The 18,229-nt window shown below is 42.4% G+C and overlaps 1 protein-coding gene across 2 annotated transcripts in view; it reads left to right on the top strand.

Annotated features, from left to right (window-relative positions):
- The first annotated feature begins 2,841 nt into the window (after positions 1-2,841).
- ASMTL (acetylserotonin O-methyltransferase like) overlaps positions 2,842-18,229 on the top strand; it is a 94,842-nt gene continuing 79,454 nt past the window's right edge. The window contains exons 1-3 of one of the 2 annotated variants that reach the window (XM_029603637.1): positions 2,842-3,107; positions 8,473-8,605; positions 17,509-17,640. In XM_029603637.1, the coding sequence (XP_029459497.1) occupies positions 3,040-3,107; positions 8,473-8,605; positions 17,509-17,640 (333 nt within the window). In that variant the 5' untranslated portion in view covers positions 2,842-3,039. Of the gene's footprint in view, positions 3,108-3,131; positions 3,440-8,472; positions 8,606-17,508; positions 17,641-18,229 lie in introns of those variants that run through there. The other variant, XM_029603638.1, reaches the window with a different exon arrangement.

Below are 18,229 nucleotides of genomic sequence, written 5' to 3'. Positions count from 1 at the left end.
TATGGCCATGCTACTGGCCTTCAATGCAGCTCACAATCACTGCTTTGAGGATCACTGTTATACTAGGAAATGTAGCTACTAATACTTGCATTCACTCAGTTGAAATAAACTTTGCATCAAACTGGTGGTGGTGAATCACTGTAGCTCTGAGGGAAATTTGGTGACTGTACCCAAGGAAGCAGCTATGTCATACTGCACTGAGGATAAATGGTTCAAGATTTTAAAAAAACAAAAACTTAGCTAAGATGTAGCTTCAGTAAGAACATATAAAAAGGATTGTTGATCTTTTAATATGGTTTGTGAGTGGTGTACTATTACTATTTATTAGGGATGTGAATCGGGCTTCGGACGATTGAAAATATGGTCGATATTTTCAAAATAGTACGATAAGAAAACCCCACGATATTGTTCGTGGGGGTTCTCTTATCGTTTTGGGGAGGGCGGGAAAAACGGCACACAAAAATAACCCCTAAACCCCCCCCCCCGACCCTTTAAAACTAATCCCTTAGCTTCCCCCACCCTCCCGACCCCCCCAAAAACTATTTACAGGTACCTGGTGGTCCAGTGGGGGTCCCGGGAGCGATCTCCCACTCCCGGGCCGTCGGCTGAGCAGGAGGCGACCAACAGACTTAAAAGGAAAAGTTAAATATATATAATTATCTAGACAACACATTGAGGAAGATGGCAGCAGCAAGATAATAGAGGCTAAAGAATAGGGGGAAGGGGTTAAAAAGAAGTTGTATTAAAACAACAAAGCAGGCAGTTATGGTATCAAAACAATTTATTGGAGCAACTGGAATAGTGGGGGGGGGGGGCACTTCCCCTTTTGGGGATACAGGTTTCCTAGCTTTTATAGCTCCCTTCCCCCACTACCATAGCCAGCCCTTAAATTAGTTTCTGGAAAGCTCTTATTTGCATAATGTCTGGTTCTTCTAGACATAGCTCTGTTGATAAACATGGTTCTACCTTCCCCTCCCCTCCTCCCTTTTTTCCTTCCAACCTATCCCTCCCACCTCCTTCTTCCCCTTCCACTCCCTCTTCCTCCCTTTTGTCTTTCCCCCTTTCCCCTTCCATTTTCCCCACCTCCACTGGCCCCTATCCATCCCAAAACCCCCATCCCACAACCTTCCCCCAGGCCTCTCTACTGTATCTCTTTTCCTAGTGGTACGTGACAACTCCTTTTGGCACGCTTTCTCTTTATTCTCCAGTAGGACTATACAGCTGTTTGCCACATCGCCTTCTTTTGTTTGGCCATCCAAACCTTGTCGGTCTTCAGTATTCTCACTATTTGTCTTCCTCGGCTCATCTCCCAGTCTCCATTTATTATGGGAAGCTTGCTGGGGAGAGTGGATGGACCATTTTGTCTTTTTCTGCCGACAATACTGTTACTATGAGATGAAAAAAGAATAATCTGTGTTGACTAGGATAACCTGCACAGAGCAACAGTTACCCAAAGTATAAAAGACAAAACTAAAGATTGCTGGGCAGACTGGATGGACCACTTGGAGCTTTTAAGTCAACATGTACAATGTTACCATATAACAGTACAGCAACAGCAACTGATTGGTGACTTGACTAGACGTGTATTGTTTTAATTTGCTAGGAGCAATTTAAGAGCATGATTCTAAGCTACCCTCCCTATTCCTGTAGCACACAGAATGCAATTGTACCTGTTTTACTTATTTAAAATACTTTAATAGCATCTTTCTTCCAAGACATTGAAATTTGAACATAGAGCTGTGATGCAGGGTTGCCAGGTCATCATGAAAGAACAAGCACTATTTACTGAAAAAAAAACAAGCCCAAAACATGAAATTAAAACTACTTTTATTAGAAGGTATTTATACACAGAAAACCCTTAAAAATATTTTTGTGAGTATAATGGAGGAAATACACTGGCTTGCAATATTATTTAACCCCCTAAAATGTCCATCATTATTATTTTATTTGGCACTTTTATATACCGATATTCATGTAACAAGTTACAAATCACCTCGGTTTACATTATAACAAAAACATTGCAAAAGGACGCATTACATTAAACAGGGGAGAACAAAACTTGGATCCAACGAAATGGGATTAAACAAAGAGAACTGGGATAGGGTATTGCAGAGGAAAAACATTTGATAGCTCGTCTGTACTCAGAGCGCCTTGCTAGTGAAAAGGTTCTACTAACAACGCTGCCTGAAATGTGGATTACATGACATTACACACATTCCTCCAGACAGTATGCACTAAAAGTAAATTTTCAAACTGCAGATCAATTGTATGGTTGACTGGTGCACCACCACTCCAGTCTCAGCCACTGAGCGCTGTAGCTCCTTGAAAGTGAAAAATAAAGAGGAACTGGCCCCTCACACATTCCCCCGCCCCCTTGCCAGCCCCCCTTACACCTCATTCCCCCTCCAAGTACATACTAGACCAGTCACACTCATTCATCCTCCCCCACCAAGCACATATCCGGCCCCTTCACATTAATTTTCCCAGCCCCTTTAAGCTCGACTAGCCCCCCCCCCCTTCACACTCATTCCTCCCCCTCCAGGTACCCCTTCTTTTTTATTGTTGCCAGCGCTCAAGCCTGCCATGCTGCATAAAATCTTCCTTGGTCACCAGACGCTGTAGTGCTTGCCGTGCCTGTCTGACCACGTGCTCCTCTGACGATGGACAGGCCCCAGCAGCAGCCAATCACAAGGACAGCTGGGTACAAGTGCCACCCACCAAGCCCCAAAAAACGCGATTGACAGTAGAAAACGCCCAATAATAAGCAACCCGCTAATTGGGGGAAAAAAAAAAAGGAATCGCTAGGAAATAAAGAGCCGAAATCCGAGGGAAATACGCGAGGTTGGCAACACTGCGTGACGTCAGAGGAAAAAACGTTTCAATGATTCAATTTCAGATAACTTTATTGGTATGACATTTTTACACGTGTTGGCAAAGAAATAAAGAAGGATATTCCCCCTCCTAGAGACTACGGGGTAGGAGGACTGTCCAATCAGAGCATGTCTGCTACCTGAGGACCAATAGGAGAGCACTTCCTAGATGGGAGGTTCTCCACCAGGATTTTTTGGGAAGAGAGAAAGAGTTCGCTTCGTGCTCTGCAGCAAACGGTATGTGGTTTCCCCTTATATACTGAGAAATATTGGGAGGAGAGCAGGAGCTGGATGGGCTCTCGCAGTTGCTTGGTAGACTTCTCTCACGCCTGGCTGAGGTGAAGAGAGAGAGAGAGAGAGAGAGAGAGAGAGAGACTCTAAAAAAAAGCTAAAGCACAAACTGCCTGCCAGAGCGGCCTTCAGGGCAGAGCTGAGAAGGAATTTCTCCTCCCCCCCCCCCCCCCCCCAAAAAAAAAAAAAGGTCTGGCCAGAGATAAGACAAGCACATAGAGAGAGTGCACCAGACTGGCAAGAGCACAGCCTGAACTAAAGGTTAAAGCAACGGATTGGTGAGTTATCCAAACAGTTTATTCACTGAGGGAGGGCCCGGGGAAACGACAGTGGTGCTGCAACCGCATAAGACTGCCGGGGTGTCGTTGCCTATAAGTAACAGACGCAAGTTGTTTTCCCCCCAACCAGATGTATCAGTACCCAGGACAGTCGGCCTGTATGGTCTGCACGTATGGGGGGGGGGCCTCCTCCTCCTCCTCCACCATCTATGCACAGCAGAAAGCTACTAAAGTCACGCACTAAAACCGCGTGGAGGAGAGCTTTCCCTGGCTCATAAACTGAACTGTGCCTGACTAACCTCAGCCACATCTTTTTTACGCTCTTCTATATTGTTTAGTTCATTGGGTGGTTTTTGGTGGTTTTTGGTGGTTTTTGAATATGCTTACTTGCTGAGTTTTACGTATTGGGGTTCAAGTGACAAATTATACATTTTATACTTATTCTATTGTGTGGCGTTGCCCCCCCCAATAAAAAAAATTTGGCAATTGTGTACAAACACCAACCAACCCCCCCCCCCCCCCCCCCCCACGACGAGATCCTCCTAATAATAAATATAATCACAAATAGCAAGCATGAGGATCCTAAGTATCCTATTAACTGAGGTTTGTCCGGTAGGAAATACACAGTAAGAGAACCTTTGAAATTTACTGGCTGAGTTGTATTCCCTCTGGGCCAGATTTTACAATCTACACATGGGTGTAGATTTGTTCGCGCAACCCAGCGCGAACAAATCTACGCCCAATTTTATAACATGCGCGCATGTTATAGAATCCAGGGTCAGCGCACGCAAGGGTGTGCACAATTGTGCAACTTGTGCGTGCCAAGCCGCGCAGTCTGCCTTCATTCCCTTCCCCCAGCCCTACCTAAATACCTCCCTACCTTTATTTGAGAATTTACGCCTGCCTCTGGGTAGGTGTAACTTGCGTGCGCCAGCCAGCTGCCGGCGTGCGGTCCCTCGGCACGGCGGCTGTTATGGAGGCCTCTGCCCTGCCCCTGGAATGCTCCTGGGCCGGCACCCCGTCCCGGAATGCCCCTTTTTCGAAGCCCCGGGACATATGCTCGTCCCGGGGCTTGCACGCGTTGCCGAGCCTATGCAAGATAGGCTCGGCGCACGCAAGGGCAGGTTGGGGCAGCTTTTCGGGGGTTACGCGCGTAACCCTTTGAAAATCTGCCCCTCTGTGTTTATTCTTTATTCAGAACATTGTTTTGTTTTTTATTAATTTTAAATCTTAAATTACTTCTGATGATTCTCCAAAAACATCTTTGAACATCTCTAAAATGAAACAACTCTCATGTTTCAATAAGTGTTTAATAAGTGTTCACTAGATTTATTGATCTTGATTATTGAAAAGGCTTAAACCGTTTCAATACAATTAAAGGAAGAAATAGATATATCTCTTAAATCATTGCAAGAAAAGAACCGGGAGATAATTACACACGTTCTTAAATCGAGTTTCAAATTCAAATGGATAAGTTTTAAAACAGACATTAAGCAAATGAAATTGGCTAAATTCCAAAGAGATGAGATGGACTATAAGAGAGGCAATATATATGAGTGGTCAACATCTTTTTCAAAAAACATGTCACTTTGATTCGTCTGATTCATCAGGTGAGGATCAACACACAACTCATCTGAAGAAAAGATCAGAAAGGGTTGATATACCAAATCAAGGCATCTCAAATATAGAAAGGCCTTTTTTATCTACAAACAGTGGATCCAAACACGACACAGGGATAACATGCATAGATCGAAGAACTCATGTACGCTAGCAGCAACCACAACACTAATTAGCCCTCAGGTAACAGAAGCCACATCATGTTCTCACTCCGGCACAAGAATCACTTTTGAATAAAGGGTTATTGTTTATTCCTGCTATTCCACATTCACCGTTTGAGGAAGAAATGTAGCTACAAAGATTCATCAGACAAATTAAATTGAAATTTTTTCTCACTACTGTTCTTGCGGGTGCAGAACATGTGGGTATCCCTGGGTCCCACTGATTCAGCAATAGCCACACGTACAAATTTAGTGCACAAGGAATGTATGGAATCCAAATTATAACTTTAAGGTATGAAATAATTTGACAAACGGTGAGATCCGAGCCGTGAACTAAGTAGCAATTCCTTGATAGTGATTAAACCAGCTGATAAAGGTGGATCTATAGTTATACAAGATGCAGCAGATTATGTATCAGAAGTTATGCAGCAGCTCTGTGATGATAATTTCTATCGTCGCTTGACACAAGACCCTACACCTGTCTTAAAAGAACAAATAGATCAGCTGATAAAAACAGTCCTAGAAGAAGGTTGGATTACCAATAAAGAAAGCAGGTTCCTTCAAGTTCAGAATCCAGTCTGTCCAGTAATTTATATGGTATCTAAAATTCATAAATCATTAATCTAATCTTCCTGGCCGTCCCATTGTCTCTGCAAAAGGTTCACTATTAGAACCGGTCTCCAAGTTCATTGATATTTTCTTACGTGAATACATTCCATCATTACCATCATACGTTAGAGACTCCGTGCATTTCATTTCTCTTTAGAACAATTTTGGGGGCCATTTCAAGATTTATACATGGTCACATAGATTATAACCTCACTTTATACGAACCTTCCTCAAAAAGAAGCATTAGATGTGATAAGAGACTCAGTCAAAGAGACCCCTTACATCATATTTCTAATTCTTTCATTATAGAGTTAGTTTCGATAGCCTTACAAGAGAACTTCTTTAGCTTTAATGGAATATTCTTCCAGCAAATAAAGGGTATATCTATGGGAACCTCGATGACCCCGGACATTGCCAATCTGTATGTAAGCGATTTTGAAAAGAAATATCTTGCTACTTCTCCATATCAACATCACATGAAGTTCTGGAAAAGATATTTTGATGACATCTTTATATTATGGCCAGGGGATATAACAACTTTACAAGAACATATGAGGTGGTTTAACACCTGTGATGGCAATCTTCAGTTCACATTTAATTTTGACCTCAAGCAGATCTCTTACCTTGACATACAAATTTGTTTAGCTGGAGGAGGATTTCATTTCACCACTTTCCGTAAAGATACGGACCAGAATACTTTATTACATTCTGACAGTTTTCATCCCAGACATCTTAAGGATAACTTTCCTATGGGACAATTCTTATGACTCAGACGTCTCTGTTCAACTGATGATGAGTTTAAAGCACAGTAGACATTATGAAGAAGCGTTTTATTGCATGAGGATACCCACGCCACATCATTAATAAAGCATACAAAAGGGCTCGGTGGGCTAATAGAGAACTTTAGTTAATGCCCAAAGTTCAAAACAATAGATGTAGTAACAATGAACAATTGAAAATTGTCTTTGTACTCATGTTTTCTTTACACACTTGAGTGTTGAAATCTAGTATTAAGAAATATTGGCCAGTGTTGAGTATATATCCAGTTTTCTGTCAAGTTCCTGCCTCTGCCCTTACTAGAACCAATAATGTAAGGGACCGATTAGTACATTCGGCTTTCTATTCAACAGAAACTAGTGAAGAGTTAAAAGATCAGACAGGATTTATTCCCTGTGGAGCCTGTAAAATTTGCAAAAATACCATATCAGGCACTGAGAAATATCTCAGACACAGATATTCAACATTTCTCTAATGTTATCCTGCAACACAGAGGGAATGATCTATTTGCTTCGGTGTCCATGTAACTTAATATATATTGGCAAATCTACACAACAGTTCAAGACATGCATTCAGGAACATCTTAGTTGCATTTGCAGACATAATTATGAAACACCCCTAGTGGAACATTGCAACTCACTTTGGAAGATCTAAAAGCAATAGCACTGATTCAGCCTCATAAAAACACCTCATGGTGGGGATTTTGACAGCAAATTAATATGTCTAGAACAATGCCTGATCTTCAAATGGGGCAGTATGGCCCCTAATGGACTCAATAAAGAAATTGAGTGGTCCCATTTTTATTAAAGTCACCAGCATATTTACAGATAACCCTCAGGGGGAATGTGTTTGTTTCCAGATTTGTTTAAACATTTGGATTTTTGACTATATGCCCCAATACACAAGTTCACGTTTGATAACTTGTTATGGAGATACTTCATATATTTTCATGAAACATCAAAAAACATTGAGTAAAGGAACTTTTTTGAGTAGACATAATGAATATCTCAAGTAGCTTTTTATTTATCTTATTTAGATTGCTTTCCATGGACATCTTCATACACACTTGGAACATCAGTACATTTTTTAAAAAAATGCTTTGGATCCTAGTAAAAGTAAATATTTTATTACCAACTTTGTTATTCTGCTAACCTCATCGGTTTCTGCAAATGTTGAATTCTCCCTAGCAACTAATGATGCTACTAAGTAAGTAATTATGTGATTGGACCCTGTCCCTCTAATAACCTGAGGAAGTCGGCAGCCACGTGCGATTTAAGACTACTTTCAGTTCAAAAAGTAAGTACCTTGGATGTCTCTTAATTATTTTTAATGTTGGAGAATAGATGGATTAAATGTTTACACACTATATTCCCAACACTTTCGAGCCCCTGACACAGGGGCAGCAACGTCCTCCGAAACGCTGTACGGCATCAATAAGCCGGCATAGTTGCACGAACAATGTACTCTGAGCTCCTCGCTTTAAACACGAGACTTGCTTCATTTTAGAGACGTTCAAAGACATTTTTGGAGAGCCATGAGAAGTAATTTGTTTAAGATTTAAAATTAATAAAACAAAAAACTAAAAAGTAAAAACATGTTCTGAATAAAAATGGAGGGAGTACGACTCGGCAAGGAAGTTTCAAAGGTTCTCTTGCTGTGTATTTTCCCACCGAAAAAACCTCAGTTAATAGAGTACTTAGGATCCTCATGCTTGCTATTTGTGATTGGATTTTGTACAATTACCCAACAGTGGGCTAAGTAAGATTTCTTATATAGCCTATAGACTTTAATAGTTTGAGAGCTTATTTAATGAAACATATTTCTGATGAACTCTAAACTAAAACTGTCCTTTTTCTGTCTGATTTTCAGAACATCTCTGAACCCGTGGGGGTCCTTATCCTTCGTAGCCATGTTGCTAAACCCAGTTATCTCCAAGCTGGTGGGAAAAAGAGTGGTGTTGGCTAGTGGATCGCCACGGAGGCAGGACATCCTTAGGAATATGGTCAGTTCTGGTATGATTATAGTGCAGGGTTAAGAACAAGCACTGCTTGGCTTGCTAAAGGACAGCAATCATGCCTTTCAAAGATAGAGCTGCTATCCAGCCACCTGGCATTTGCTCTTTGTGAATGTCCTAAATTGCTCTTGAGTATAAAACATGTGACCAGTAACTAAGGAATGCAGTTTTCATGGCAATTTATTGGCAGTCATTTTGTAAATAGCATCAGGTAAGGGAGACTCTTCATCTCACTATTTAAAGGACAGATTGTCTTAAAAAAAAAAAGTTAACACTTTTCTGTCTTTCCTTATTATCCATTCGATAATGTTTAGATATTTCCCGTTTTCGCAAAACATTGGTAATCACAAACCAGGTCTAGGTAGTAAATACAACAAAACATGCTAAATACACAACCTAAATGTTGCACAAAGTAGGAGAAGGGGAAATAGTTAAATGTTAACTATAAATGATGTTGCTTTTCTTTTAATGAATATCCCACTGAGTTATCATTTTTGCTTTGCCTTGTGTGTGTTTGATTTGAAAGCTTTTAGAGCCTTAATATGCAGCACTGTAGAGGCTCACTGTCTCACCTCAGTATGAATTTCTCCCCATACACTGTGCTGCAGAACTTTGCTTTGTTTGGTTAAGACTGAAGTGAAGGTAGATCTAGGGAGCCTGGTTCACACCTTGTGGACTGAGAGATGGCTCCCACATAAAAGTTGTATTTTGTAGAAGGGACTAAATAGACCAGTCTGGAAGATACGCGCTGACCTGCAAAATTTGAATTTTGGCTTTGGGAGATTATGATGGGAAAAGTGACATAAAAAAGCAATAGGAGTAATGTGAGTTATTTAACAAATTAGTATTTGATTTATATTTCACCTTTTTGTGACTGGTCAGTTACTTCAAAGCAGATTACATTCAGGTATTTGTAGGTGTTTCCCTGTCCCCAGAGGGCTTACAATCTAACGGGCTGATACAGTACAGTGTGTCCAGCCAAGTGCACTGTTTAACCTGCAGTTGGATGTGGGTTGTGTAGGTGCGTGCACAGCCCCTTATGCAATAAGAGGATTAGCACCTCTACAACGTGCGTCCAACACGCCAGGAAACTAATAGCGCTTATCACATGCAAATGCATGTGAATGAGGCTATTAGTTATTCACTCCCAATGCAAAAAAAAATAAATAGTGAATCCAATAGGCACATTTTTGCGCTCAGAAATTTAACGCCTGCCTGGAGTTAACCAGCGTTCGTTTCCCGAACCCGTGGCTGTGCCCCAATTAGGAAAACGGATGCCGATAAATTCAGCATCTGTTTTCTAAACTGGTGGACAGCCACGGACAGCTGGCTGCTCGCAGGCGTCAGTTGTCAAGGAAGTGCTAGGGGCATGCAATCAACCCTAGTGCCTCCTTGACAATGCAACTCCTAATTTAAATATTGCATGGCGCCCTCAGGAGAGGTGCCTGGGGGTGCGTTAGGAAAGCGGGCGCTGAACACTCAGCTCCCGCTTTCAACACCTTTTTTCTTTTTTTTGCATCGGCCCCTAAGAGCCTTATTTACTTACCTTTTTCCTATAGGGCATTTTCTCCCATTCTGTGTCTAATGGCAAGATTCATTAAGGTTTTTCAGCCATGGGAAAAACCCTATGTGAATCAGGCCCTAAGGTTGTACCTAAGGGAATGAAGGGTGAAGTGACTTGCCCAAGGTCACAAGGAGTGTCAGTGGGATTTGAACCGTGGCTGCTGTTTTAGCTATAGGCTCCTACAACACTCCATGTGTACTCATTTCACCAAATATTATGACTTGGAGTTGTTACGCATATATCCTTGTGTTTTAAGGCTAATATTGCCCAGGGATATAGGAAAGAAATAGCAATACTAGTGGGTAGTATAGTGGTGACACACAATGGGTGTTTGCTGTCCAACAGGGATCCAGTGCCCCATCTAGGCCATCACGAAGAATGATGGATCCTCAATGGCCATTGGGCCTTGTGATCATCAAGGCAGTGCTGAAATGAGATATTGTTGCACAAATAAGATCACTAGCTGAGTACCATTAGTAGAGTACATAAAAAAATGTGATTTTGATAAAGCCATGGATTCTGATAACTTTAAAAGCTATTTGGTTATATTCAAATATAGCTGGTTAGATTTTCAAGATAGCCTGATAGCTGTAGACAAGTATATTGAATGGGACATTTATCCTGCTGAATATCTGGGACAAGTAATCCGGCAAACTTTAGCTGGATAATTGGTCTGCTTGCCAGCTTACTGAATACTGGTTTTGCTATGACTACACAAGTGTCTGCAGTAATGTGTTCTCTTTTTGTTTGCAATAAAGTTTGCCAACTCTGATCATATTTAGAAAAGAGAGACTTGAACACTAATATGTTCATCACTTACCCATTATGTGGACTACTGCATTGCATTGTATTATGGATTACCAGAGACAGGTCTGAGACATCAACTATTCTAGAACACAGCTGCTAGGCTTCTTGTTTGTGGCAGAAGGTGTGATCTGTTCCCCCAATTGTGTTGGACTTACACTGTCTTCCGGCTGAAGCTGGGTAAAATTTTAAAGTTCTTGTTTTAATGCATGAATGCTTCTGTTTGTGTAATCTAGAGTATATGGTAGTTTATAAGCCTGTAAATACTCCGTTATAGCTGGCTACACAGTCTTTGTCCTACGCTAGTGTATCCTCGGGTAGAAACAAAGAAGCCAATATTCAGTTGCTATCCGCATCAACCTATCCGGCTAACAAGGCAGAGAGATTCAGCAGTGTGGCCTTGTCACTGAATATACTCTGCTGTCTTTTAGATAGCCCAGTGAACTTACCTGGCTAACTATAGGACAGCCAAATAGTTGTCCTAGACTTAATTGGCTAGCTGAGCTGGATAAGGCCCACTATAAACATTTAGCTGTATAAATAGCCCTTCCACACTCTTCACTTCACTTAACTGGCTGTTTAGCAGGATAAATAGTTAGCCATCTAAGTGGAGGCTGCTGGCTGTGCCCAAATATTTGAAACATAGCCACTTAGCTGGTTAAGTCCGAAGTTAATTGGCTATGTGGCGCCACCGAATATCAACCTCTTGTTTTCAGTTGTTCCGCCCCACAACTTTGGAAGTCTGTACCACGAGTTGTGGACTGAGAGTGATTCTTTGCATTTTTACAAAAAGGCAACGATTTGATTTTTCAACCAGACATTTTCTAGCTCTCAGACCCCTTAGATACTATTTTAGTGAAGAGAGAGCCAGGATGTGCAATGACTATGGAGTCTTCTCTTTACTTGTCTTTTAATTTTTAGGTCATGGACTTAGGTTCTAAGGTTTTTGTACTTGTATGAAACTATTTTTTTTATATGGTTGATGGTTACATTTTAATGTTGTATGTATTATTGCTGGTCTCAATTTTAATTGTATCCTGCTTTTGGGAGATGTATTTAAGGAGAAGTGGGCAAGTGTATTTTAATAAACTTTTCAATAAAGTCTAATTTGAAAAGAAGAGAGTGATGGCAGTACTGGCATCGGTCAGATGAAACCAGCAGGCACTCCAAAGCAAGCTTGCAAACTGGAAAGAACCAAGAAGAAAAAAAATACCCTGAACTGTCAGTCATTGTGCCTAATAAAGTAGAGGACAAGTAGTTATTTGTCTTGCTACATATATCTTCATGGCCCTACAACAGTACTATGTGCTCTGGTGGATGTGTTACTGGACTCCTCAAATCATTTCAGTAGCACTGTACAGTACTGTCTAGCCATTTTAAAGTTTCACCAGAATGGACCAGCAAATTGGAAGGAGTGGTTTCACTAGACTCCAGTAACGAATTTTAAATTAAGCAACGTGCCAGCCTTATCAGCAGGTGACCAGCGCCTGACAGAACAGTCATGGTCAATTGTCATTTATTTACATGGGGCACATGACCCCATTTGGACAGAGGCTGCTAGACTGCCAAGGCCACTGCAGGTTGTTACAACAGTGCAAACCTTTCATTAAGTGAGACATGGAGCTGCCTTCCCTGCAAAGCTGGGTACTAATGAGTAGCACTTGGGCCAGCACTGTGTTTGTCTGGCCTCAGTAAATCTGTTTATAGAGGGTTGTTATATTGATAAGAGGATCCTGCAGGATTTTTATCTGATCAAATAAAATACTTATTTTTAAATCATTGAACTATAAAACAAAAATGTTGTTTGAATGGGACTTCCTAGTTTTTGAGCCAGAGCCTCCACTTTGGATTATGGATGCTTAAGGGCCAAGGCATTATTATATTATTCTCTGCTAGGACAATTAGAAGACAAAGTGGATACATCCATATGAGATCACTATCAATTAGAAGTGGATGCTTTAATTTAGTGCACAAGTGTACACTTTCTCCATGCACTAAACTGAAAACAGGCTGTGTGACTTTATTGGATATTTTGTATCATGGAATGCAGTGGGAGAGGGTGTAAGCTTTTCACCTATCCTAAAATCTCTGCATCGACTCTCGGTACTCTACTGTCGCATGTGTGCAATCCTGGTTCTGGCCTTTTTTTTAAAGCTGTCAGAGGCATTGCACTATCCTACCTAGCAGTTATCGGAACTGTCACAATACCTACCTTAAGCCCGTTGGTGCTGGGAACTACACCTCACAAGTACCAGAGGGAGAATCTTCTCTGGTTCAGTTCCAACCCTGTAGAACTCCTTACCTCTTATCAGCCTTGCACCCAACCTCCTAACTTTAAGAAACTTATTAAAAACGTTGGCTCTTTGAGGCAGTTTTCAGAACAGAAGAAGACATGGCTTGCTTTCCACCAGGTACCCTCCCAACACCTAAACATAAGTGTTGATACGCGGCACAAACTTCCACAGTCTGTTCTACTGCTATACTCCTGCAGTGTTTCCCAGCCTCTTAACTCGCACTTCCTTATCCAGTTGAAACCCAGAAAATGACCTTGCACTTTATCCTGTTGTAATAACAAAAAGACTACTTGACAGAGCAGGATTGCTCTCAGTTGCCTTGAAATAGCTTCCACCTTACCCAAGACACCTGTTGCGATTAAAATAAATAAATAAAAGTGCCTTGAACCAGGATCTGTCCAGTTGGAACCGGGTACCCTGCTCATGAAGCAGAGTGACTGGCCTGAGCCTGCCTCAGTTATAATGTTAGCTGCAAATGTGGGACTGCCCAAGACCCAGTGTGGTCCTCAGAGATGGGGGGGAGGATTCAAAAGGGGCTGCCAGAAAATGCCCAGCCCTCTGGCACTTTGCCTTGTAAATAAAAGCCTAATCTGATATCATAACAAAAAGAAAAAACTACTTTTGGCACCCAGCGGAGCTGCTCTGTCAGGTAGAAATTAGCTTGCACCTTACCCAGTCATTACCTTAGGAGTATTTGGTATACACCAGAACTGCGCCAAGTCTTTCCTGTTTCCTTACTGATACCTCATTATGCCTCTCAAATGTTATCTTGTCAGTTATTTTAAATCCATCTACTATGCCTTATTTGCTGTCACCCTGGTATTGTCTACCTACCAAATCTTCCACACTGGGTGTGAGTCCCCCTACTTTGGGACTCCATCTCTTGTGCAAGAGTGGGAAATCCCACCTAAGTGCAAGAAACCATTGTTCCCTCAGCTGGTGCAGTACCCAGAGAGGAGGAGCAGCAGTAAGAGCTGATTGTGGGGCAGCCTGCTGCGGTTTCGTCTGTCTGCTGATACCCATGAGAAACTTAAACATTCGCAGACCGGCACTTCCTGCTGACCTCATGACATTAGCAGCAGGATGTGCTGGCTTGCGAGCTTTAAAGTTGCTTGTGATTCTGGCACACGGCAGAAAGAAGCATGATGGGCTGCTGTGCGATTGGCTCTCGCTGCTTATTTAATGCAGGAGACTGGGCAAGGAGACTGTGAGGGAGCAGAGGTGTGCTGAAAATTTACCCCTTAAAAAATTGTTCCACCTTGGCAGTTCTTTATTATCTTACTTGTCTATACTGGAAATGCTTACACACCACGTTGTAAATCTGAACTTGCTGTAACTCACTTTGAGCTCTTGGTGGACAAGTGTGGAATAAATAAACGATCATAATTTGAGGTTTGGCAGGAAAGTGAAGAGCAGGCTATTGTTTTAGGATGGCTGGCAGCAGTGGCGTAGCCAGAATTGATTTTTTGGGTGGGCACAAGGTTAACATGGGTGGGCTGTAGGCATGCAGGTCTACTAGTTGTTTTTTTACTGATAAATAATGCCAAATTATGCAGCATAGCATTCACATCTACGCCTAAGTATGAGGTTTACTTAATGATACAAACATAATTCACGGTGATTTGTGGTACTTTAGCCTTCTTATTATTACGATTTTATACACGGCTCCTACCTGTCCATAAATTTTGAGAGAGCGGTTGTGTTGCTTATATTTAAATTGCTAACATCTCAAAATATAGATATATATTTTTACCTTTGTTGTCTGATCTTTGTATTTTTCTAATCAGTTGGTCCTGGTCTCTTTTTCCCATTTTTTCCCTTATAGCTCATTTCCTAATTCCTTTTCAGTGTCTTTCTTCTATTATTGTCTTCTTCCCTTCCACACATACACGCTTTCTCTCACAGACTCCCTCTCACACACTCAAGCTCTCACACTCATATGCTCTCCCCCCCCCCCCCCCCAAGCTCACATTCAAGTTCTCACTTTCTCACCCCTCCCCAGGCTTATATTCTTATGCACACACAGACGCACATCCAGGCACCCATTCTCACCCACACACATAAACCCAGACTCCCATTCTCACCCACAAACCCATGCTCCCAGTCTCACCCACACATATTCAAGCTCCCATTCTCATCCATACATATACACATTTAAGGTACTATTCTCACCCACACATACACACATTCAAGCACCCATTCTTATCCACATATTCAAGCTTCCATTCTCACCCACCCACACAAACCCAGGCTCTCATTCTCACCCATATATACACACATTCAAGCTCCCATTCTCACCCACCCACAAACCCAGGCTCCCATTCTCAACCACACATACACACATTCGAGCTCCCATTCACCCACATATTCAAGCTTCCATTCTCACCCACATACACACCCAGGCTCCAGTTTTCACCCACACACACTCCCATTCTCATCCACACATACACATTCAAGCACGTGCACAGCTTCCGCTTTCTCCCCCAGAGCAGGAAGAACAGCTGCCTCTCCTGCTGCCACCGGACTCCTGCTATCTTCGGGCGTCCGAACTTCCTGTCGGGGGGGGGGGGGAGCGGAAGCGCAGCGCACAACGTCCGCTTCCTCCCTCCCCCAAGCAGGAAGATCGGCGGACCATACGGCCCGACGCCCGAAGATAGCAGGAGGCCGGTGGCAGCAGGAGAGGCAGCTGATCTTCCTGCTTTGGGGGAGAAAGCAGAAGCTGTGCGCGGCGCTTCCGCTCCCCCAAACAGGAAGTTCGGCAGGCCGTTTGGTCCGAAGATAGCAGAACGGGTGGCAGCAGGAGAGGCAGCTGATCTTCCTGCATTGGCGGGAGGAAGCGGAAGCTGCCCGCGGCGCTTCCGCTCCCCACCCCCAAACAGGAAGTTCGGCGGGCCCGAAGATAGCAGGAGAACGGGTGGCAGCAGGAGAGGCAGCTGATCTTCCTGCTTTGGGGGAGAAAGCGGAATCTGTGCGCAGCGCTTCCGCTCCCCCAAACAGGAAGTTCGGCGGGCCGTTTGACCCGAAGATAGCAGGAGAACGGGTGGCAGCAGGAGAGGCAGCTGATCTTCCTGCATTGGGGGGAGGAAGCGGAAGCTGCGCGCGGCGCTTCCGCTCCCCCCCCTCAACAGGAAGACCGGTTGGCCATACGGCTGCAGCAGCGCTTCCCCACGTGTGCCGTGATGGCGTGCGAGGCGTGGTTTCTCTTGTTCGCTGTCGCGGGGATGGGATCCCGCGACAGCCTTGCAGTTCCAGTGCCAGTTGGGTGGGCCTGGGTCTAAGTTGGGTGGGCACCTGCCCACCCAGGCCCACCCGTGGCTACGCCACTGGCTGGCAGGTATAGGCTTTTTTTAGTTTTGTTTGTTTTTGTATGCCTGAATGTTTATTTCCTGTTTTATTATGCTTATTGATTTTGCTTTTATGTCGCTTCTTTTTCCTTTGTGTATGTTTTGCCTTATTTGCATGGTACACCGTCTGGAGTAGACTGATAATGGTATAGAGATATTTTAAACAAATGAAACATCTCCCCCAGTAGGAAATGTTAAAAATGTTTGATATGTGATTCTAGAGTTTCATATTGGTATATATAATTTTGCAATGGATATGACATATATCAGCCAATGTCATGTCATGCAAAACTTAATCTCTGAAGAGGATATAGTTAATATATAACTCCCACAGAGCTCCAACACAAGATGCTAACATCATGTAGTCTCATGGCTGTGTACCTTTTAATCGATATTTACTCATAGGTTTTTCATGTTCTGGTAAGAATCATGTGCTCTATTCTATTTAATAGAAATTACTGTGATTGATTAATTTATAGGGGTTAGTAATTGATTTACAATGCAGTCATATTGTATTGTCCCTGGTTGAATTATGCCCTTTCATTAGCTCATTCCAACAACGAATGACGTCCCTTTGAGCCAATTTTTAAATAACAGTTTGAGATAGACAAGAGGTAGTATTCTGTCTCCTGTCAGCAGCAAACACATGATGAATAGACAGTTCTGTGCCACAGAGCTGGAGAGAGATTATCCACGTAGCAGGAAAAGATGTTATGGCAGCATGGGTTGCTGTTTTATGTTAAGCCATTTGTGGATCATTTATAAGAAGTGTGAAATAGTCATTGCATGCCATGCACTGCCAGTCTCTTTGTATCTCTATGGGTGGGAAATAAGGACTAAAAGGTGAAATTTGCTGAGCTGCTGTTTTGGTTTGTACATTTGTAGGGCCTCAGATTTGAGGTTGTCCCATCGTGGTTCAAAGAAACACTTGACAAGTCATCATTTTCAACACCTCATGATTATGCTATAGAAACCGCAAAACAGAAAGCACTTGAAGTGACAAGGAGAATGCACCTGGTAAGTTGAGTGCACACTATGGGAAAAGTGAAAATGTAGACATGGTTTCTCTCTGTTGGGAAAAGGTTGAATGTGATCTTCCAAGATGCCCTATCCGTATGTATTATCTGAATGTTGTAGCAATATTGTGATGCAGTGGTTTCCACCAACAGATCTGGTTGTCAGGATAGCCAGAATGAATATTCATGAACTATATTTGCATGCATTTAGTCTGACATAAGTGAATTTGCATGGTTTTATCATCTTCATACTCAGACCTGTTGGATATTACTGCTCTTACCAAAAAAAAAAAAAATTACATTGCAAATTCTAAAATAGCTGCCAACTGCTATTGTTTCTTTTCAAATGAATCTCTAAAGTAGTTTTATTAGAAATTTTGTAAGAAGAACCAAATTGAATTAAACGGCCTGTCAATACTGAAAGGTGAATTTTCAAAGGGGTTCTGTCGGTAAAAATAGCACGTATATTTTTATAAATGTCGAGAATAGATGTATTTTCGGTTTCACATTCACGTTTTACCAGGGTGGTCTGGGGCATTCGGGGACAGATTTGAGAAGTACATGCGCTACTGCTGTTTTGTAAATGATAT

Source organism: Rhinatrema bivittatum, chromosome 5, assembly GCF_901001135.1.
Source record: "Rhinatrema bivittatum chromosome 5, aRhiBiv1.1, whole genome shotgun sequence".
Taxonomy (NCBI): Eukaryota; Metazoa; Chordata; class Amphibia; order Gymnophiona; family Rhinatrematidae; genus Rhinatrema; species Rhinatrema bivittatum.
The sequence above is the reverse complement of the archived record's forward strand: the minus strand, read 5'-3'. Positions and strand labels throughout refer to the sequence as shown.